The sequence below is a fragment of the Abrus precatorius genome, unplaced genomic scaffold (genome assembly GCF_003935025.1).
Source record: "Abrus precatorius isolate BTA unplaced genomic scaffold, Abrus_2018 Scaffold8, whole genome shotgun sequence".
NCBI classification, from domain to species: Eukaryota; Viridiplantae; Streptophyta; class Magnoliopsida; order Fabales; family Fabaceae; genus Abrus; species Abrus precatorius.
The window spans coordinates 26,767,023-26,792,691 of record NW_020874428.1 but is presented as its reverse complement, the minus strand read 5'-3'; the positions used below and the strand labels follow the sequence as shown (position 1 = coordinate 26,792,691).

At 29.7% G+C, this 25,669-nt stretch overlaps 1 protein-coding gene across 1 annotated transcript; it reads right to left on the bottom strand.

Moving 5' to 3' along the window:
- Nucleotides 1–20,222: 20,222 nt before the first annotated feature.
- LOC113874577 (putative F-box/FBD/LRR-repeat protein At1g78760) lies at nucleotides 20,223–24,055 on the bottom strand. The gene is made up of 3 exons (XM_027512796.1): nucleotides 23,063–24,055; nucleotides 22,814–22,976; nucleotides 20,223–20,497 (listed from the first exon to the last, which is right to left on the bottom strand). The coding sequence occupies exons 1-2, from the start codon at nucleotides 24,053–24,055 to the stop codon at nucleotides 22,842–22,844; spliced, it is 1,128 nt and encodes a 375-aa protein (XP_027368597.1). The 3' UTR covers nucleotides 20,223–20,497; nucleotides 22,814–22,841.
- Nucleotides 24,056–25,669: the final 1,614 nt, after the last annotated feature.

Here is a 25,669-nt window from a genome sequence, read left to right as displayed (position 1 = left end):
TTATCTCCCAAAAAAAGAGTGTGTAAATCTGCACCCGCACTCCTATCTAACTTCTCATTCAGCTATGAATTCCCTTAATGAATAACCTCCAGCAAATCACGCCACCACAAAGAACATCTATTGTGGATTGATGGATGTTGAATAAAAGAAGCTAATATACCATATCTATCTCCTAACACCCGCACCCACAATGAGTTAGAACAATTAACACCTCGCCACAACTATTTACCAATAAACGTCTAGTTAAACCACTGCACATTCTTAATGCCCAAACTACCATTCTCTTGTGATTTACAAACCGTTTCCCATGTCACTCAGAAAAACTTAATTCTAAACTTGAAAAAGATGTAAATATCTTTTAATTTTTAATATATTAAAATAACTATAACTGTTAATTTATAGAAGACATACAATGCAATTTCAAGTTTATAGGTATCATAGCAAGTACTAAACTTTAAAACTTATTATATCATATAATTAGTAGGTACATAATCATCTATATATTTCATAGTGATGTTATAATTTTTTTGTAAAATAATAAATTTTTTAGTTAATTAATTAATACATCTATTGGTTGCTTAATAGTAATAATGATAAAAGAACAATAAAAACAACAATACATTATTTTTATATTAAATTATTAACTTACATTTTAGAAGTTTTTACATAAGTCATTGTTTGTCTTATTAATTATTTATTAATATTTTAATATAAAATGTTAGAAAAAATAAAATTTACTATTTAATTTATAAGTTTATAATTATTTATACATTTTATTAATAATATTATAATTATTTTATAAAATAAATAATTTATAATTAATTAATTTATATTTATTCTTTTTATATGTCTTATTTGGACAAATCTTATTTAGACAAGACATATGACGTGTAAGATAAAATAAATTTTGTTTAAACAAGACATATGAGCATATGCAAGATATACGACGTGTAAGAGAAAATAAATTTTGTTTAGACAAGACATATTGACGTGTAAGAAAAAATAAATTTTATTTAAGACAAGATATACGGCGCGTGTAAGATAAAATAAATTTTATTTAAACAAGACATATGAGCGTGTGTACAAAACATATGGTGCGTATAAAAAAAATAATTTTTTTTAAAAAATAACTATTTAAATCATTTGGAAAGGGAAAGAGAAAGAAGAAGAAAGACAACACTCAAGAAAAAGGTTTTCTCATAAAAAGAAGATGAAAAATTTAGTTCAAATTAAAGGTGGAAACACTTCCAAGTTTGGAAGAAAAGACACAATAGGAGAAACGACAAGAATAACAAAAAATAAAAGGAGAAGAAAAAGAGAACAACAACTTGCCAGACGAAGTGATCCATAGCATCCTCTCTTTTGTGGACGCAACAATAGTTGTTCAAACCAGCGTTATGAGCAAGTGTTAGAAGCAGCTTTGGACTTTAGTTCCACTCCTTAATTTACACGACGATTCCTTTGACGACCTTTTTTTTTTTTTTTTAATGTTTTGTTAAGCAGTTCTTGGCTCAGATTCACATGCTAGGCCGAACTCAATGATGGGAACATGGTAGATTCCATTATTGACTATGTTATCCATACACTCATCTCCCGCCACAACTTTTGACTTTGTATTGTAAGAATTACTAATGTGCGGAAGCGAAAACAGATCAATGCACTAACCTTCCAGCCATTGCCAATTTGGTTCGCAATCACGGTCTTTTAGTTTTTCAAACCCCCACTCACTCAAAACTTGATGGTATAATAGCCCGACAACTTATTCAGGATTGATGACTGTCCCTACAAACCAACATAAGACTTTTCAGTATACTTTATCCTCACTCACACACTTCCCGTGAATTTTTCAGAAGGTCATTCATCCCATAATTTCTTCAAGTTAAGCATGCTTAACTTTAGAATTCTTATGTGATAGACCACCGAAAAGTAAATGCATTTTATTGGTATAGATAGTCCTAATCAATTCATTTAAGCTATCATCAATTATATACACAGTCTCCAGATCCCTCTCATTCTAGTGTAAGTTCAATTCATTCATGTGTCCCTTACCGCCAGAAGCCTACTAGGAGCCACTCATTATCCGTGCTACAATGCACCGATGATCACTCCCCGCCCTCTCCTAGCGCCTAGATGTCACAGATGGTGTGTGTTTAGACTGAATAAAAGAGTAGATTTAGTGACCTAAAACAAATGAGAGTGCAAAATATTTATAGGGTTCTTCCTATCATAAAGCCCAATTCAAAAAATTAGCAGAGTTAACTTTTATATAAAATAAAAATTGAATGTCGTTAATGGGGATGTGGATCATATTATATTTCTATTTTTATGTTCCTTAAAGATAAGAACTAAAACTAAAATGGGTTGCTAACATTCTCCCACTTGATCCATTAATCCCATTATCAACCATAATAAGAAACCAATATATGAATCATGATGATAGTTCCTCCAATGGTAAGTATTATCTCCCATGTATCACAATATACCAAGTGTCTCAATACTAGCTCTCAACTTAATGAATAAACTACATGTTCATTCAAGGTCAAATTAAACAATATTTCTCAATCAAACAAAAGTGTGCACAAAATGAAATAGAAAACATTAAAACTGAATAAAAAGTTTTGTCAAAACAATAAAAGTACTCATAATGATTGTCACATCATGGAACTAAGTCTCATTCATGCTACATGATCCTTAAAATTCTTTGGTGGCATGCCTTTAGTTAAAGGATCAGCAATCGTTAACTCAGTGTTAACGTGTTCAATGACCATTTTTTTTTTCCTTAACACGTTCTCTTATGCTAAATACTTAATATCAATGTATTTACTTTGACTTCCACTATTATTATTATTAGGCATAAATGCTGCAGTAGAGTTGTCACAGTACACCTTCAACGGCCTAGAAATATAGTCTACAACTCTAAGCCCATATATAAAACTCTTCAACCATTTACCATATGAGGTAGCCTAAAAACAAGAAACGAACTCAACCTCCATAGTGGAAGTAGCAGTCAAGGTTTGCTTCATGCTGCTTCAAGACACAGCTCCATAAGCTAACATAAAAATGTAATTAGATGTTGATTTTCTAGTATCAATGCAACCAACGAAGTCTGAATCAGAGTAGCCTATTACCTCTAAATCATCAGTCCGTATGTACATAAGCATATAATCCTTTGTTCCTTGAAGATATCTCATTACTTTTTTTGTAGTTTTCCAATGGTTAACACATGGATAACTCTGATATCTTCCCAAAACTCTAACTGCAAATGCGATATCAGGTCTTATATAAACTTGAGCATACATAAGACTTCCAATAGCTGAAGCATATGAAATATTTTTTATGTGTTCCTGCTCAATGTCATTTTTCGTGCATTGACTCAATTTAAGTTTATCATCCTTCACAAAGGGAACTACACTTGCTGAACAATCTTTCATGTTAAACCTCTTTAAAATCTTGTTGATATAAGTCTCTTGAGACAAACCCAAAATGTCTCGAGATCTTTCTCTATGGATCTTAATACTTATGACATAAGATGCTTCACCCATATCTTTTATATCAAAGTTCTTTGAGAAAAATTGTTTCAATTCATATAATATATTCTTATCATTAGCTGCAAGCAAAATATCATCTACATATAAAACAAAAACAAAAAAAAATCGTACTCCCACTAACCTTAAGATATATATACATTGATCTATAATGTCTTCTTCAAAACTAAATGAAGATATGACTTCATGAAATTTTAGATACCATTGGCGGGAAGCTTGTTTTAATGCATATATAGACTTATTAGCAGACCAAATGCTCACCGTTACTAGAGAAGAATCCTTCAGGTTGTTTTATGTAAACCTCTTCTTCTAGATCACCATTGAGGAATGTTGTCTTCACATCCATTTAATGTAACTCAAGGTCAAAATGAGCTACCAAAACCATAATTACTCGAAGAGAATCCTTTTTAGACACAGGAAAAAAAAGTCTCTTTGTAATCGATTCCTTCTCTTTGAGTGAACCCTTTGACAATAAGCCTTGCCTTATGTCTCTCAATGTTGCCTTGTGCGTCTTTCGTTGTTTTAAAGACCCACCTACATCTAATGACTTTTATATCATCAGACAACTTGACGAGATTCTAGACTTTGTTAGATGTCATAAAATCCATCTCATCTTTCATGGCATTGTACCATAAATTTGATTCTTTAGAACTCATGGCTTGTAAAAATATTTCAGGATCATTTTTGGCTCCTATATTATAATTTGTTCTTGTATGTACACCACATAGTGACTAAGAATTGCTGACTTTCTGACTTTAGTAGATCTTCCTAATGTTACCTCATTGTCTTAATGAGGAACTTGTTGTTCAACTAGTTGCTTAACAGGTTTATCAACATTTACTTGTTACTCCTCATCAACAACTTGATCTACAAAATCATCTTCAAAAACTTGTGGAATTTACATAACTGGTTGTCTGATACGCCCTTGAGAGAAGCATGAATTATTATCAGTTTATCATTTGACTAAGAGAGTTTAACTTTATAATAATATGTTTCAAGAGCAGTGTCTTGAATTAGGTCACTCCCACTAATCAAATCATTTTCAAAAAAAATTTGCATTTCTTGATTCCACTCTAGTGGTATAAGATGAACAATAGAACCTATACCCTTTGGACTTTTTAGAATATACAATGAAATATCTAGTAACAATCATAGGGTCAATTTTCTTTTCCTGTGGGTTATAAATTCTTGTTTCAGACGGACATTTCAAACGTGTATATGTCGCAAACTAGGTTTCTAACCCTTGAACAATTCAAAATGTGTCTTTGAAACAGCCTTAGTTGGAACTCTATTTAATATATACACAACCGCCTTAAGTGCTTCAGTCCACAAAAATTGACGAAGTCTTACATTACTCCTCATGCTTCTCACTATATCCATTAAAGTTCAATTCCTTCTTTCTGTTACACCATTTTGATCCGGAGAACCAAGCATAGTGTATTAGGCAACAAACCCATGTTCTTGAAGGAATTTCGCAAATGAACCAGCTCTTGTCCATTCCCTATGTATATACCACAGTATTCTCCAACTTTATCTGATATTATAATCTTAATTTGCTTTCCACATTGTAACTCTACTTCAGCCTTAAAAAATTTAAAGGTATCTAAAGCTTCATCTTTAGAACGAAGCAAGTAGAGATACATATATCGAGAGCAATCATCTATGAAGGTGGTAAAATATCTTAGACTACTCGCGTCCATGTCTGGACAACAAATATCTGTATGAATGATCTCTAACAGGTTTAAACTCCTCTTGACACCAGTTTTAGACTTGTTAGTTTACTTATCCTTAATGTAATTCACACAAGTCTCGAAATCAATAAAATCTAAAGCATTAAGTACTCTTTCATTTACTAACTGTTTAGATGTGTCACAATCTCCGATGCCACAACATAGAGAATTCCTTATTCACAACACATTGTTTTAACCTAGCAATAACATGCATAGAATTATGAGCGGCATTATTTTGCAAAGTAATAAAATGAAGACCATCACGTAGTTCGCCAAAACTAGCAATTTGGGATTTATTCAATAAAGTAAAACCAGAGTCCAAAAAATTAAAGAAAAAAACCCATAGTTGTAAGTCTTGAAATTGAAATCAAATTCTTAGAAAAATTAGGAGCATAAAATATCGTTTCTAAATTCAAAACAAAGCCATTACTTAAAGTTAAACTGCACGTCCCAATGGCCTTCACATGTGAACTCATCCTACTTTGTCACTTCTCACTGGCCTCCTTAGGTTTTGCATAACGTGCAAGGTATTACAAACATGGATTATAGAACTAGAATCAATCCACCATGTGTTATGATTAATACTAACCATATTAGATTCATAACAAACTAAAGCAAATGGATTACCTTTCTTGTCTAACTAAGTCTTGAATTTTAGACAGTCTTTCTTCATGTGTCTTTTTTTTTACAAAAGAAACACTTTAACTCTTTCTTTATATCAGACTGAATAGAAATTTTTCCTTTGTGATTAACTTGATTCTTTTTACTCATCGCAGAGGTAGTTAAGTTCACCCTCTCTCTTTCTTCTATTAGTAATCTTTCCTCTTCTTAAGCATACATGGTCAACAATTCATTAATATACTATTTATCCTTATGTGTGTTATAAGAAATCTTCAAAAAGGTATATTGATGAGCCAAGGTGTACAAAATATAGTGCAATAAGAAGGAATCAGACATGGTAACATACAAGGCTTTCAGTTGAGTCACTATATCCATTATGCGCATGATGTGATCACGCACTCCTCTAATCTCAGTGAAATTCATAGATAAAAATTGCATTATAAGGGTACTGGCAAGAGATTTATCAGAAGTAGTAAACTGTTCATCAATTGCATACACAAAATATAAATGCTAGATAGACACGTGTCATTATTTATGTATGCATGTATTCGCTTTATTCATGACATTTGTATGAGTCAGCAAATGCGCTGTTCATGTCATGGAATTAACCTTGGGACTGGGAGGAGTAACCAAATTTTTGGGAAGAACAACCGATTTTCTTGGAGGAACAACTAACTTTTTGGGAGGAGCAACCGATTTTCTTAGAGGAGCAACCGATTTACCTAGATCAATCAGTTGACAACATTAGCACAGGCAAGTTTAGTCCTTCGAAATCTTTATTAAATCAATAATAATCCATAATTAATATGACTATATTTTATAGTATGTCCCCAATATATACACCCTCCGTTCCATTCATTTTATTATTAGTTATACCATGCCTTCATATTTTAGACATTAAAACACATGTTTTTATCCTAATATATCCTTTAGTGCTCATGTTTTAATTAATGAGTACTTTTTTGTTCTCTTAGTTTTAATAACTCATATTTAATATATCTAAACTTTTAATTGTTTAAATTAAATTCTTTCATCAAAATTTCATTAAATAATTGATAAAAATATAGCAGGAATAAATAATGTATCATTTATTTAGTCACTGTTTGTCTTATTAATTATTTATTATTTTTTAGTATAAAATGTTATAAAACATTTAAAATTTATTATTTAATTTATAAGTTTATAATTATTTATATATTTTATTAATAATATTATAATCATTTTATAAAATAAATTATTCAATGTGTCTTGGCTAAATAAAATTATTTTTTTCTTACATGTCAGTGTCTTATCTAAAAACAATTTATTTTTTTCTTACAACAAAATCCATCATTCTTCAACAACATTGTGAGAGGCCAAGCTAGTTTATCGTAATTCTTCATAAATCTTTTGTAGTATTCGGTTAAACCCAAAAATCCCCTCAATCCTTTCACTTCTCGTGGTGCAAGCCAGTTAATTATGGCTTCAATCTTCGGCCTCTACTCCCTCCTTAGAGATAAGATGCCCTAAGTATTCCAACTTGGCTACCATAAAACAACATCTTTTCTAGTTGATATACACCTAGTTCTGTCTCAATAGTTCTAGCACCTTCCTCACTTGCCTCACATGCTTTTCCTTGGTCTTGCTGTAGATTACTATGTCATAAAAAAAAACTAACGCAAACCTCCTCAAGTGGGGTCGGAGTACTTGATTCATGAGAGATTGAAACGTGGAAGGGGCATTGGTTAACCCAAAGTGCATTACCAAAAATTCATAATGCCTCTCGTGCATCCGGAAGGCTATTTTTTCAATGTGATCTTCCTTCATCCTAATCTGGTGGTACCCAGATTTTAAGTCTAGCTTAGTAAAGATTCTAGTTTCGCCCAGCTCGTCTAGCAGTTCTTCTATGATTGGAATGAGAAACTTGTTTGGCCTTGTGATGGCGTTCAGGCAAGAAAGGCGGGAATCTCTTCAAGGGTTGACAACTGTGAGATATGATGTGATAGACGAAGGTTGGTTGAAGTGAAAGAAAGCCAGGGGTAGTTAACAATTTTAGTAGTTCAGCTCCGTCTCACTTAGGTCATGGGAAACCATAGATTAGAAAAAGGCAGGACGTAGGCATGCCTTTACAAGTAATAGATCGAGCCAAAGTGGGTCAACCATTCGTCTCAGCATTACCTTTTCACCCAGGCATTCAGAGCAAGCAACCGAAAATTTACTAAAGAGTAGCAAACCAGTAAGGATTTCAACACAACAAGAAAATACCTGATTAGCCACCAAATTTAGCAACCAAAATAAATTCGTAGCAAATAGTGACTAATTTAGCGACCAAAAAAGGTCCGTTGCAAATAGCAACCGAATTTAGAAACTGATATAATTCCGTAGCAAATAGTGACTAATGTAGTGTCCAAAAAAAATTCGTTGCAAATAGCAACTGGATTTAGCAACCGAAAACAAAATTCGTAGCAAATAGCTACCAATTTTAGCAATCGAATTAAATTAGTGACAAATAGCAACTGAATTTAGCAACCGAAAAAAATTTGTAGCAAACAGCTACTAATTTTAGCAATCGAATTAAATTAGTGACAAATAGCAACTGAATTTAGCAACCAAATTAAATTAGCGACAAATAACAACTGAATTTAGCAACAAAAAAAAATTGTGACAAATAGCTACTGATTTTGGCAACCAAAACAAAAATGTGACAAATACCAACTAATTTAACGATAAAAAAGTATTTTTTGTAAATAGCAACCAAAATTTTAGTTGTTGTCGTTGTAGGTTGTTAGTACTATTGAATTTCTCTCAATTGTTCTGTTAATGTGAATTAATAATGATTTTTTTGTGGGCTGTTAGTAAAACATGTCCTCATCTTTTTGTTACTGGACTCTGTTTCTCTTGGGAATAGATTATCCTTGTCTCAATAGCAATTTTCCTATTTTCATGTTATTTTTACTCTGCAGTGAAGAAGTTGCTAAATATATATTGTTATGGATTGTAAGATGTATTTTACGATGTATATTTTTACTATGTTTGTAAAATTTGATTATTAACAGGTTTTGTTAAATATTATGTCTTATATAAGTATGTTTTGTCATATAAATAGGTCTTGTTGAAAAAAAAAATTTTAAAAATAAAATTATTCATTATAATTAGTCACCGAATTTAGTCACCGACTTAGCGACCAATTGAGCAACAAAATATTTGATGAAATTTAGCCACCAAAACAGCAACTGAACAAGGTAAACGCAAAATTGCAACCGAATTACCTACTAATATTATAGGGTAGTAGAATACAGCTAATTAGCAACCAAATTAGCTATCGAAATTTGGGGTTGCAATTAACAACCGAATTAGGTGGTCGCAGTTAGCAACCGAAATAGCTACCATTTGATAGTGGCAAAATAGCGACCAAAATTTTTTGATTGCTAAATTCAAATTTCTGCAACCGAATGCATTTTCGGTCGCTAAATGTGTTCGCAACCAACATATTAGCCACTGATTTTAATCGGTGGCTAAAAAAATTTACAACCGATTTTTATATTTTAACCACAGATTTTGTTGGTTGCTAAATACAATTTTTCTTGTTGTGCAAGCGTTCGGTAGTCAGCGTAAAACCTCTACCCCATCTTTCTTCTTTATTAACAACACTGGACTGAAATACTGGTTGATACTAGGCTCGATGACGTCAGTCTTTAACATTTTATCCACTATCATTACTTATTTATTTGACATATAAGATAAAAGAAATTTTTTTTAGATATATAAGTGTGTGTATAAAATATACGGCACATATAAGATAAAATAAATTTTAGTTAAATAAGACATACAAAAGGTGTATAAAATAAACAAGCCGTATTAAAAAATAAAATAAATTTTAAAAAATAATTATTTAAATCATTTCAAAAGGAAAAGGGAAAGAAAAAGAAGAAGAAAGACGCTAAAGAAAAAATTCTCATAAAAAGAAGATGAAAAATTCCTTTGAGAGTGGAAACACTTCATGTTTAAGAGACAGGAGGAATCAACAATAACAAAAAATCAAAAGGAGAAGAAAAAGAGATAGCATCCTCTCTTTTGTGAACGCAACAACAGCTGTTCAAACCAGCGTTCTGAGCAAGCGTTGGAAGCACCTTTAGACTTCATTTCCAGTCCTTAATTTGCACGACAATTTGTGTGACGACCCTTTTCTTTTTCAATGTTTTGTCGAGCAGTTATTGGCTCACAGAGACGCTTCAGCCATCATAAGCTTGTTGCGGGGTGTTGAAAAAATTTGATATACCTGTCTCTGTAGAAATACTAAAATATCTGAAATTGAACCGAAGATCAGAGTAGAAAAAGCCATCTATGCAGCCCGGGCTTGGGGCTGCTCTGTTCCTAAGGGAACCAAGTGTGGGAGTAAGAGCCTTCTATCATCTTTAACCTCATTTCTTTTACAGGTTAAAAATATTTATTCCGTAAATAACTTAATTAGACAAATTAATTAATCCCCTCTTGCTTGATATATATCATCCCATCATTGTGTTTTCTTTCAGATTACACTGTTCCTGATCATCCCAAGGGCTGGTGAACATAAACAATCTGGACCCATGCATGCAGCGTCCTTAACTCGGGTTCCATCAATAAGCCTTGAACATGGCGTGCATTTTTTTTAATGTATTTACTTAGTTTAATGTGACAAGATAGGGAGTTCAATGTTAATGGAAACGGGTATGATATATCTTGCAATAACATTTTCTTAATGCATAGTTCTCTCTTAAATTTTTAATATAATTAGTAAATAAATAATAATAATAATTTAATATCTTGGTAAAATCAGCAGAGATCATTTTTGCTGCTCCCGATAAAAGATATTGCAAAGTCTTCTATCTTTAAAGTTAGGATCAGATACCCATAAAAGGACTGTATTACAAGAAATAATCAAAATTAATATTCTAAGACAAAATAATGACATATTTGAGAATTGAAAAATATTCCAATATTATGAACAACCCATTTCATACTTACTTGAGCAATCATTCTCAAGATCAGTATCATGAGTGTTGCTTGAGGTGGAAGATGGAGTTTCTTGCTGAAGACAAAGTTCCCTAGATTTTCAATGTATATATATTAAAAATAGAACAAACAATTGAACCAAAACCGAAAGCTATATATCAACATATGATGGAAGACGTACACCTGCACTCACCGTCTACAGCACCATTTTTAAGCCACCACCACGTGCCACTACTATTTCTTGAAGTTTATTCATCAAGTCAAAATATAAAAATAAAATATTCTTTTTTCATATTATTAAGCTTATAAATATTAATGATTATAAAATTTTATATTTAAATGTGTCTGCAGATACTTTGATTATTATATATAAGTCGTGTTAGGCCACCCAGCTAAATGCACCGTTAATCTCAACAAAACCACCTCTAAATTATAAATATTTGTTAATTTATAACTAATTGTTTACCTATTTTTGTACAATTCCACAAAAGAAAACACCTACTTTTGCACAATAATGCATATTATGAATTTATTAATTTATTTTATAATATTATATAAGTTGAATAAAATTATTATAAATGATTAAAAAATTTAAATATTTAAAATAAGGATTTAATTTAAATATTTATATTTAAAAAATTAAAATATAAATAATTAAAATTAAAAAGAATAAAATTGTAGGTCTATTAGGGTTAAAAAATAAAAATGGTAATGGATACATCATTAATACGAAAAAAAAGATTAAAATAACTGCATATGTATATATATAAAAAAGTAACTGAAAGTATTCGTGAGGAAGATTAATCATATAAATTTTAACCTGTAAAAATTAGTAAAGAAGACAATTGTTTTTTTAAAAAATAATAAAATTAAATTTCATGAAAATACTATTTTTTTAAAAGAATAGTTTTTAATTGAGCCTGATAATAACGTATAATTTATACAAACAACTTCCTCAATGACACTTTTGTTATATATTTCTATAAAAATATATTATATTAGAATTACCTTTAATTTTTTTTTATAAAATATATAATTTTTTATTTAAGGTTAGAACCAGACACTTGCAGAAGCTTAGGTGAAATCTAACATGAACAAAATTTTAAGCAACAAAACAGAGAGGTTTCAAAATGAAAAATTATTCCCACATTAGTACTAATCTCATTAAGTTTTTTTAACCCATGCATTAATTAATGCTTTAAAAGTGTGTTGATCTTCACCAAAAAAAAATATTAATGTTTTAAAGAGTTTAATTTTAATATATTATTAACATAATTTACCACAAATCAATTAAAATATACTACGAATATAATTTTTATTCTAATAATATAAAAGTTAACTATTGTCACTGCTATTTTAATATATAGTTAAATGATAATATAATTTTTTTATTTTATATGTGTATTTAAATTAAATTATATATTTCTAATTACAGTTGTAAAAACATTTCCTTTAACATATTAGACCACCTTAATTTCTATTCTATTTCCCAAACGTTCAAGTTTAAAATGCATTTATTTAATGTAAGTATCCATTTTTCGATGATGAACCCAAATTTATATCAGCTATATATATTTGACTTTTGTGCCACCACCAGTCCACCACAGAGACTAAAAACCATGATTCCATTGATCTTCATTGTCCTATTATTTCGTATTTCATTAATTTCCTTCCGTCCCCTGATTTCTTTCTATTTCGTGACGCATAGTTAAACATGACAAATGGTCAAACGTATCATAAATTCAAATGCATGCAACCTTTTCCATGAATAAATATCAAAAAAATATTTAATGAATCGAAATCTCATTTTATTAGACACTTAAAGTTTACTATATGTGGTAATTTCTTAAATAAATGAGATAAATAATTTCATTCAAATTCTATTCAAGTTATCATGTAATTTTTTAACATGTGCAAATATTGCACGTAATAATAAATTGTATATAACAAGTTTTTATTAAAAAATTAAATATATTAATAACATTAAATGTTACAAGTTATATATACACTTTCCTGTTATCCTCATTTACTAATTAAGACACTGTATTAATAATTGTATATTTAGCATAATCCTTTATTCTCTTAGGGATGATGACCATGACAACTAGATGCTTAGCCTTGGCATTGTTGGTGGTTAGTGGCACTCTCTTGCAAGGCATTTCGGCAGATTGTAAAGACAACCTTCTACCACTTATATTCCAATGTTATACATTTGTAACAAAGACAGGGCCAACGAGTCCACCATCAAAGGATTGTTGTAACGTATTGAAATGTGATGAAATCCCTTGCTTTTGCCAATTTGTGAACCCAGCAATTGAGATTATAATAAGCATGGACAAAGCAGTCAATGTAGCCAGGACTTGTGGATGCCAAATTCCCGCTGGAACGAAATGTGGAAGTAAGTTTCTGTATTAAAATTCATTTTTTCCTGCACCTCTCATTGGTATAAGATTTTTTTTTATGTAATAAGACTTTTTTTAATGTAGAATGTAACATATAATAGATGAAAATGAAAAGAATACAGTGAATAATTGTTAGACAATAAAAGTTAAGAGGATATAAATTTAAAGGTGACTCTCCCAATGATTCAATTAAAATTTTAATAATAATCTAACTGACTGATTATAAAATACAATATTGATCATGTCTTCTTTACATTTGCTATCTGTGTGTCTTGTTATTTTTAGGTACTGATTTATTTCTAAAATTTAATTCTACCAAATGTCTTCTAGGTTTTACTGTTCCAGCTACTCCTCCTGCCCTGCCGTGAACTGCGACACACAAGATGCATGCATGTTTATTCTGTTACCTTTACACATAAATAAGGCAAAACATGCAATGCGTATTTTATATATGCCTCCTTAATATTTGGTTTGTATTTTCGCGGTTTAAGAGTTAAGGATCCATATGTTTGATCTAAGTTTCTCTCTTCAATGTGTGCCCCTTTACATGGTTTTATGTATGTTACAATTAAAATGCATATATTGATAATTTATTTTTATTAGATATAAATTATACCAATAAAAATAAGTTTATAATACTCAACTCTTTTTAGATAACACATGACAATTTTTTTGTAATATATCTTAAATCTTATCTTTAACTCTCTTTTTTTTACTTATTTTTTGTTAATTGAACTATCCGAAGGAGTTGAGCAGATTCGTTTAAAAAAATAATGACTTAAATTTGTTATATAAGAATGGATAAATATAGACGATCACATTGTATATTTTATTTTTATTATAGAAATAGTAAAATATTATTTGTAAAATTTTCATTCTAAAACTGATTTTCGAAATGAAATTGCATTTTGACGTTTACTATTTTGCCATGTAAAACAATAAAAAGCTAAATCATGTTAGTATTTTTAATATAAGCAATATTATATTCTCTTCTTTATTCTAAATCAAGTCAGATCGATTCACAGTCAAATGAATTCTACATCCTAATATTTTTTCAAATAATTAGAAAATACCATTAAAATAATGAATTAAAATAGACGATTTTTTTTCTACATATATATTATTTTCTCATTACTTTCATACCTGACTTATTTCTTTTTTTGATTTCGTGACGGGAAGATAAACACTAAAGATGGAAACCATATCCCAAAGTATCACACCTCCCTTTTATGATGACCAAAATATTTTCACCTCAACTTTAATTAATTAGTTTGAACATTTTTGGAGAAGTAATACAAAATATTATATATAATAAAAATTATATACAGTAATTTTTTCAAAACATCATAAAATATAATACATTAATACCTTTAAATGTTATAATTTTAATAAAAATATTATTAACTTTTTATTGTATATCTTTAAACACACGGCTTGAAAATTTTCACAAACAAATTATATGTCAAATTTCCCCGTTTCTCCCTCTTCATCCTTCTATATAAGCATCCCTGGATTCCTAAATTTTCAGCACAAACCTTCGATTTTAATATCGACCACAGTACATTCAGCACTTAAGAGAAGTTGAGAGCTATATTGATTAGCATGGCAACTAGGTACGTGACATTGGCAATGTTGGTTGCTACTATCACTCTAGTGTTAGGGAACCTTGAGGATGGAATGAGTGTTCCACCACAGCCATTACCAGAATGCAAAGGTTACAACCAAGAAATCATGAAGGAATGCATTACGCATAGGCCATCAATGAGCACACCTTCCTCATCCTGCTGCAAGGTTTTGAGACTTGCTGACACCTCCTGCCTCCTCAAATTAGATCAACTTTTGGGCCTGAAAACCACCCAACTAGCCCAGTCTTGTCCAACCATAATTCCTTCTGGGTCCAGCAAGAACCATGGAAGTAAGATCCAACCTTTATAAATTTCACTATTTTTGCTTCTTTTGACTGTGGAGATTATTTTTCTTTTTATTTAAATTTTAAGTTTTTAGTATGGTTGTACGTATTTATAAATAATTGTTGTATGCTTAATTGCATACTTGTGACTATACTTTAATTTTTTTTTTAATTTTTAAAATTGTTATTTATTTTAAAATTTTATCTAATAGTTAACCAAAATATAATAGAAGTATTGAAATAAAATATATATTTTTATTTAATTCTTTTTATATACTTCTATTCACAAATTTATTTAAATCAATGATATATCATTTATTTCTGTTATATTTTTATCAATTATTTAATGAAATCTTGATGAAAGAATTTAATTTAAAAAATTAAAAGTTTAGATATTTAAATGAGTTATTAAAACTAAGAGAACAAAAAATTACTCATTAATTAAAACATGAGCATTAAAAGAGATATTAGGATAAAAACATGTGTTTTAATGTTTAAAATATGAATACATAGTATAGCTAATAATAAAAATGAATGGAACGAAGGGTGTATATATATATTGGGTACATACTATAAATATAGTCATATTAATTATGGATTATTATTGATTTAATAAAGATTCTAAAACAGTAAATTTGCCTGTGCTAATGTTATCAAGTGATTGGTATAGGTAAATCAGTTGTTCCTCCCAAAAAGTCGGTTGCTCCTCCAAGAAAATCGATTGCTCTTCTCAAAAATTCGGTTGCTCCTCCCAAAAAGTCAGTTGCTCCTCCAAGAAAATCAGTTGCTCTTCCCAAAAATTCGGTTGCTCCTCCCAATCCTAAAGTTAATTCCATGACATGAACAACGCATGTGTTAACTTATACAAATGTTATGAATAAAACGAATACATGCATACACAAATAATAACACACATCTATTTAACATTTATATTTTGTGTAGTTAAAAGTTAATATTAAATAAATCTCATATTTATTTTAATTTTTATTTTTTAAATATCAAAGGTAATAACATATCTTATAAAAAAATTGGCACAATCCGTAAATAGCCTATCAATTGCTTGTCTGGTACTGAACAATCATCCACGTTGAAACAGTGTTTATTGAACGGTCAACAAAATTCATACGAATGAAATCATTTATACTAGAACTCTTAATTAATACTTAATTACTACATGAAATCATAATTATTTGATAATTTTTAAAAAATGTTTACATGCTATTTACACATTAATTCATTGCTATTTATGTTTATTGCTATATTGATAAAAAAAAAAAAAAAACATTGTTATATTTTTATAATAATAGAATATTTCAAATAAAAATTTCAAATAATTTATTTATATCGTTGTTATTATTATTATACAATATTATTCTTACAATTTAGAAATTATAAAAATTAAAACTATGATAAAGAGAAGGAATGAAAATTTATATACCATAACATAAATTATCTGTTTCATGTTGATTTTTAACTGTTAAATTATGGTATGATATTTAATCTAATTATACAACGAATAATATTTTTTATTATAATAATATATAATAAAAATATTTTTTTATAACTAGTTTTGCACGTATTGACACGAGACTGAACAGCGCAGATCATGATACCATTTCTTTCTAAGTTCACATTCTGTTTGAAATTTAGTTTGATACCTTATCGACCAGTTTGACAAAAACGTGCAATGCCAAAATTAGAGTCTCTTTTCACTGTTTGTTTGTTGCAATACGAAAATGCTAACTGAAATCCTATTCAGCCAAACTGTTGAATATTGGATATGCTGTAAAAAGATTAGATTTGTAAGTACTTTCTTTTTGTAAAAATATTTAAGAACATATCTATCACATTCAAAATTCTTGTTGTGCGTTGAACCAGATTGAAAGGGAAAGAAAATGTATATACAATGTTGGTTAAATGTTTGAGAGTAACAATGGAAGAGCATTGAATACAATAATTAAAGAACAATAATGTTGTGTAAGTGTTTCAGAATAACAATGCAAGAGCATTGAATACAATATTTAAAGAACAATAAAGCTGTTTGTTGAATATAAACAAAAAAGACAAAAGAAATAAATAAATAGAAGACACAGAACACAATTTCATAATAAATAACATAATAAAATAAAAATATTATTATTAACGTTGCATATAATAATTTTTGTCTAACATTATAAAATTTAATATAATAATAGTATAAAATGTTATAGTTTTTTATAAAAATTTATCATATATTTATTTTTTTATTTTGAACAATATTGCACATATTAAAAAATATTAATATAATTACAAAAAGTTTTTTTAAATAATTTTAAAAGAATTAAAATAAAACAAATTAAATAATACTGTTATTAGAAAGTCTCGACGTTACCACTACATTGTCCTTAATTACAAAGTTATATATAATATTTTTTTATAAAAATTATAATGTTTAATATTATTAATATATTAAATTAAATTTTATAATTTTTAATAAAAAATTATATATACCCTATATCATACTATACAAATTAGAAAATTTATTATTTTTTATATAAGACGATTGATATGGTTACAAAAGAGAGAGAAAAATATTTAAAAAAAAAAATTAAAAGAGAATAATAATAAACATTTTTAATATGCATTTTGTCTTTAATTTTTTATTTTTTAATAAATATTTTGAAGAATAGTTAACAAGACCAATCATTTGACATGCTTGTGGAATTTGTATAATCTTATGTGATTGTCACTAACATTTCGGCATACGCCATTTACTATTATTAACATGTTCTTTAATTGTAGTTTTCTAGGTATCTAAAAATTTTGTTGTAAAAAATCATGATTTTGTAAAGGTGGTTGACAAAGTCAAACATTGTTGTCTACAAGAGATTGACAAAGAAAAAGTTGATGTAACTTTATAACACACAGAAAGCTGAGGTAACTTTGCTAACATAAATAGAGAACTTTATTTTTTGTGAAAACGGGTAGCTGAGTAACATATCAGGAATCTATCATGTCTCCAAAGTTAATTTCATATGTGAAATGCTGCATTGACCACATAGAGATGATAAGGTTATCTGGTATTATTGTTTATGTGATTAAAAGGTTAATATTAACTAACAAAAATAATTTTGTAATAATAAAAAATACATTATGAAAAGTGAAAAAATATATTTTTGTGTAATATTTCTTTTAAATATATATAACATTTTAATAAAAGATTGTAATTATTTACCTAGTTTTATTATTAATAAAAAAAAAATAGTAGTGTATTTATGATGGCTATTTGAAAATAGTTTTAAAATTTTAAATATCAATAAAAATAATACTTCATAGTAAATAAAAATAAGATAATTAAATAAAAATAATAATTAATAAATTATTTTAAAATATAATTATATTATTTTTTAACATTTATTATTAATATTTTTTATAAATTTTAATTTTATTATGAATTTCAAATGTGTAATTACTGCTATTATGATTATTATTTTTTTAATCTTCTCTTGATCGGTGTAATCCAATAAAATAAGCGGGTAAATTAACACATCTTTAATTACTATATGAAATCATAATTATTTGAGAATTTTTTTAAAGATGTTTACATGTTACTTATATCTTATTCCACTGATATTTCTGTTTACTGCTATATTTATAAAAAAAAAAATATTTTAAATTATTTATTTACATTATTATTATTACGATTTAGAAATCATACACATTAAAACTATGATAACATGAAAGAATGACAATTTATATATTGTAAAGTAAGTTATTTAATTGTTAAATTATATTATGATATTTAATCTAATCATACAAAAATAACTTTTTTTTATTATAATAATATATAATAATAATAAAAAATTATATATATATATATATAGCATGAAAATCACGGATAAACTAGTTAGTTAAGCTCGTAGAGTGTCATGATACTCTTTCACCGGCAAAATGCTCTCTTCAATTCAAGAGATTAGTTTCATATCTTACCTGCCAGGTTGACAAAAGACAGGCAATGCCAGAATTATATTTCATGTCATACCCCCAATTCTTGCAGCGCTGACTGGAACCTGTTCATGCTGAAACCAATTTATTTAAATATGAAAATTATTAAAACAGTTTTTTTTAATGTGTAATATTCGTTGATAAAAAGTAGTATATAATACTTATTGTTTAAAATTATAAATTTTATTATATTTCATAAATATAAAAAGTGGAAAACTATTGTTGTTTTTATTTAATACTTACAAAAAAAAATATAAAAACTAATTATCAAATTCACTGTGTGATTACGTAGACACACAAAGTCTTTGCAAGTGTATTTTATAAATATACATGAAAGAGTGTTTTTGTTGGAAGAACACGTGTTGATCAACTGCGCGATGGAATTGCTTTTTCGACCGATGCTTTCTCCTCTCGTGTGGATGCTCCTTAGTTGCGCTTTCGGGACGGGTGGAATCATCCACGTGGTGGGAACCAAATCGCATACACTGTAGTTGTTGATCAAAATGGCAAAGGAAAATTCCCAACTGTTCAAGCTGCCATTGATTCCATAGAGAAAAGCAACAACAAATGGGTTAAAGTTCATATAAATTTTTAATACACTTTTGTACTTTTAATATAATATTTTTTAATAAAAATTACTGTAATTTTTAATATACCTTTTGCGTTTAGTTTTATATTATTTAAGAAAGATTTCGACCAATAATTAACCAGCCGAGTTTAATTTTGCATTCTTTAAAAAAGATTTTGATCAATAATTAACCAGCCGAATCATTTGACCCGTGCGTGCAAAGGGTAGAATTCGTATAATCTTATTGGATCACGACCTATCGAGCAAGCACCAGCAACAGTCATCTACTGTGACAAATCAGAGTTCTATAAGTGTAGTTTTATAAGTTTTCAAGACACTTTATTTTACGTAACAGGCGTCATTATTTTAAAGAATATTACATTCAAAGTGAAGTCGACTTCATTTATGGAGGTGCCCAATTTAGGATGTTTGAACAAGTATTATGGCCACTAGACAATATTTTTTACTTCATCTTAGCTATTTTGAAAGTAGGATAATTGAGATTCCATATTTAATAGGCTATTTATAACATAAGAGAGCTGAAAAGGATACGACTTACAAGAGCCTAAAAGATCACAAAATAACCATAGTAGCAAATATGATGTCAGACTAAGAACAATAAGTAAACTCCTATTTACTCTCTGCTCTGTATGACAGGAGTTCTTTGTTAAGACTCAAGAAAAACATATTTTAATCCCCAAAAAGATAGAGCCGTGAGAGTAAGCTGGAATCCATCTTCAACCAGATTGTTTTGCACTTTCACGTACCTGTAATGGAAAGCACTGAATTTGTAACTGATTTCAAGGGGACAAACAATAAAATATCAAAATTTCTAACTATAATAACTTTGTAAATGATAATAAGAAGTTATATATAATAAGTTTTATTAAAAATTACAGAAATCAATGAAATTTAATACATTGATATAATTAAATGCTACAATTTTCAATAAAAAATATTATTTATAACTTTTTATCCTATGTAATGTTATACAAATTTTAAAAAATCAATAAAATATATCACAGTGCTCTTTGCAGGCCTTTCGAAACAGATACTTCAGCAATCCTTTTTGTTAAATAAAATTCAATTAGGTTCAATTACGAGGGTTGGATGGAACAAAGTAGAAGGGATTTAGCCGTTCAAGAGTAAACAAACATACCAAATCATTTATAAGAGTTCAGGCAGAAAAATAGCAGCTGTGTTTAACATTTTTCTTTTGTCAGTCCTCAGTTTTGATTCCTGAAACCTGGGTTGTATTTAAGAAATTCACCTGTTTTAAGATGAACAGCATGCATACACCAATATGATACATAAATAAATGCTCTGAGCCATCCAGATTTTACCAAATGAAAGAAGTTCAAGTTGTATCATGGTTGCTCTTGGTAATTATTTAGCAGTTAGATATACAACCTTGTATGATTTGTGCAAGCAGAAATTATAACAATGAGAATGGAGTTGATGTAGAGTATATTTGGATTCCCTTTAACAATGAGAATTGAGAATGGAGTTGTATAATAGGTTTTATGATTGCTTAAAATACGACTGAATGGAATGCAACACAATGGAATGCACTGTTCCATTCCGTCCAATTCCCAATTTGGGAGTTTAGGATGAAACCAGTTTTTATTTTCCTATTCCATCATAAAAATATCCAAATAAAGGAATTATAACTTGATTCCAGTCTATGTACCCATTAGATATCCAAACATAGCCTTAGGTCTTCTTCTACCCTTTTTACCGAATAATAAATCTTATATTTGATTGGTTATTCTCATTAGACCTTCTATTAGTCTTCTAGTATGACTAAACCATCTTCACAAAACTTCACACCATGAGTTCCAAGATATGTTATAGGAATTTCAGAATCCACACAAAACTTGGTTCAATCTCCTGCAACGTGGAAATATCAAACTCTTATAACAAGACCTTAGTTGGAACAATTATCGTAGTTTGTTGAGCTTTCTTATTGCCAAATAATTCCAAATTCTTGCTTTTCAAGTAATCTTGACCTTTAAAAAGAAACATTTACAATCCCATAATGCAACATGACAATCAATCAATATGTCAATGCTCTGCATTTATCACAAGTGCTTAAAGAACATAGAGCATCCGGGTATGTATTCTCAGCTTGTACTGTTAGCTGTTGTGTGTATAGCTAGCAAAGCAAGCTTGTGTACTTGTATCAATATTGGTGTAACCATCATATTCACAACGAATGAAAATCATTTTCAGAAAAAAAAATAATTCATTGCTCTCAGTTTTCTTTCATTCTCTCTCTACCTCTGAACTCTAATATGGTAATAAGAGCTTGTTTCAAATGCAGAGCCATGTCTTCCAATTTCTAGTGTCAATTCTGGCATAAGCCCTAATCAATTTTTTTTCACACAATTTTAAAGAAGTTAGGCATGTCACTTGCACAGGGAGGAAGAACGTCTATGTTACCCAACCCAAACTCTCACCTTGTAGCCGTTGTGATCCTGTCCATTTTCCAAGTACACAAAACACTACCAGGAATCATGCGTTTTAACTCGTATGAGTTTACGATTTTAGATAAGGAAATCATGTCAAATCAGATATAAACTTGTTTTTAAGTAAAGTTGGGTAAACTTAAGTGAACTCAGGATAAATTGAGGTAAACTAGTGAGTTTACACCCGATTTCACGAGTTTAATAAAACAAAGAGAAAATCATATCATTTTTTATCATGTCCTATCTACCGAATTTGCCCTAAAGTGTAATGATGCTGGTTTCAAATCAAAGTAATGCTGATTCCCTCTCTAGCAGAAACTGAATCTTATATTTTGATTGACTTTCTCATTAGAGCTTCCATTAGTCTTCTCCTTAAAACACCAAAACATCTTCACTGTCAGTGCTAAGAAATGTGTTAGGAAGTCAACAACCAACATAAAACTTATAAGATCAAACCCTTATAAGACCAATTATTGTACTTCACTGAGCTTTCTAAACACCAAATAGTTCACAATTCTTGCTTTTAAAGAAATATTGACAAAAAAAGAAACATCTTTGCCGATTTTCTGCATTATTATTAGGGCTAAAAGAAACAGTCAAAGGTCTATTACATACCCTATCAATAGCAATCAAATCCAGGAGATCAGCCAAATAAGTAAGCCATGACATTAGTAGGTATGGCAAAGAAGGAAGGTGTATCCATGTTTAACTCAAAACTCTGCACTCTAGTGAAAGGAGAAGAACGGCCATCCAGCAGAGCAGGAAACATAGACAGCACCTACAAAAAATCAAAGAAAGACAAGAATTCATGTCCAATAAAACTGAAGTAGCAATCATTAATTGAAATCAAAGAACTATGCTTACTTCAATGATAGCAGGGGACAAGGACACAAACTTTGCACTCCCCATGGCTTCAAACAAGTCAATCAACTGATAACACAAATCAGCGTCTGTAGTCAAACACTCCAGGACAATATCCACTTTCTCCACAAAGGAAAGGTCCACCATAGGGGAAAAATCATAAAGATCAGAGTCACTGTAGCTAAAAGATCGAAGCTTTGGCGTGAAAAGCTCAATGACACAATCTGAATCAAACACTTCATCCACCCTCATATTAGATATACTCAATTCAGTGAGCTGCGGAGCAGAGATTATTAACACTTCAATGTCACCATAATATTGACAGCCATGCATAAACAAACACTTCAAATTAGCACAACCCCTAAAAGGATCAAGAAACTCTTCCACACATTCAAACCGACAATCAAAAAGGTACAACTCTTCAAGGGAAACAAAGTCAAGAGTTGTGATCTCAGTAGCTATATCTTCAAGCTTGAGCGTGGTGAGAGATTGACAAAGAGAAAGTTGAGGTAACTTTTCTATACCACATTCCGCGACCATGCTGATAAACTTTATGTTTGTGGAGACGGGTGTCTGGGTAACATAGTCAATAATGGAATCTACCATGTTCCCATCATTGAGTTCGGCCTGGCACGCAAAGCTGAGCCCCTGTACTTTGGCGGAAGCGTCTCTGTGAGCCAAGAACTGCTGGACAAAACATTGAAAAAGAGAAGGGTCGTCAAAGAAATCGTCGTACAAATTAAGGACTGGAACTGAAGTCCAAAGATGCTTCCAACGCTTGCTCAGAACACTGGTTTGAACAGCTGTTGTTGCGTCCACAAAAGAGAGGATGCTATGGATAACTTCATCCGGCAAGTTGCTCAGCCTGTCCTCTTTCACTGTTCTCCTTTTCTTCTCCTTTTGGTTTTTGTTATTGTTGTTGTTCCTACGGTTGCTTTGTTCTTGTCTCTTAAACTTCAAAGTGTTTCCACCTTCAATCTCAAAGGAATTCTTCATCTTTTTACGAGAATATTTTCTCTTAAGCGTCGTCTTTCTTCTTCTTTCTCTTTCCCTTTCGAAATGATTTAAATAATTATTTTTTAAAATTTTTTATTTTTTTAATACGACTTATTTATTTTGTACATCATTCGTATATTTTATTTAACTAAACTTTATTTTATCTTACACGTGCCGTATATTTTGTACACACACTTGCATATCTAAATAAAATTTCTTTTATCTTACATGTCAAATAAATAAGTAATGACAGTGGATAAAATGTTAGACACTGACATTATCGAGCTTAGTATCAACATGTATTTAAGTCCAGTGTTGTTAGTAAGGAAGAAGGATGGGGTAGAGGTTTTGCGTTGACTATCGACCGCTTGAAATCGTTACTAGTTTGTTACTCTTTAGTAAAATTTCGGTTGCTTGCTCTGAATGCCTGGGTGAAAGGTAATACTGAGATGAATGGTTAATCCACTTTGGCTCGATCTATCGCTTGAGGAGGCATGCCTACGTCCTGCCTTTTTCTAATCTATGGTTTCCTATGACTTGAGTGAGACAGAGTTGAACTACTAAAGTTGCTGACTAGCCCTAACTTTCTTCCACTTCAACCAACCTTTGTCTATCACATCATATCTCACAGTTGTCAATCCTTGAAGAGATTCCCGCCTTTCTTGCCTGAACGCCATCACAAGGCCAAACAAGTTTCTTATTCCAGTCATAGAAGAATTGCTAGACGAGCTGGGCAAAGCTATAATCTTTACTAAGCTAGACTTAAAATCTGGGTACCACCAGATTAGGATGAAGGAAGATGACATTGAAAAGATAGCCTTACGGACGCATAAGAAGCATTATGAATTTTTGGTACTGTCCTTCGGGTTAACCAATGTCCCTTCGACGTTTCAATCTCTCATGAATCAAGTACTTCAACCCCACTTGAGGAGGTTTGCGTTAGTTTTTTTTATGACATACTAATATACAGCAAGACCAAGGAAAAGCATGTGAGGCAAGTGAGGAAGGTGCTGGAACTATTGAAACAGAACTAGCTGTATATCAACCAGAAAAAATATTGTGTTATGGTAGCCAAGTTGGAATACTTAGGGTATCTTATCTCTAAGGAGGGAGTAGAGGCCGATCCCAGGAAGATTGAAGCCATAATTAACTAGCCTGCACTATGGGACATGACAGGATTGAGGGAATTTTTGGACTTAACCGAATACTACAGAAGATTCGTGAAGAATTACGGGAAGTTAGCTTAGCTTCTCACAATGTTGTTGAAGAAGGATGAATTATGTTGTAAGAAAAAATAAATTTTATTTAGACAAGGCATACTAAATAATTTATTTTATAAAATAATTATAATATTATTAATAAAATGTATAAATAATTATAAACTTATAAATTAAATAATAAATTTTAAAAGTTTTATAACATTTTATATTAAAAAATAATAAATCATTAATAAGACAAACAACGACTAAATTAATGATATATTATTTATTCCTGTTATATTTTTATCAATTATTTAATGAAATTTTGATGAAATAATTTAATTTAAACAATTAAAAGTTTAGATATATTAAATATGAGTTATTAAAACTAAGAGAACAAAAAATTACTCATTAA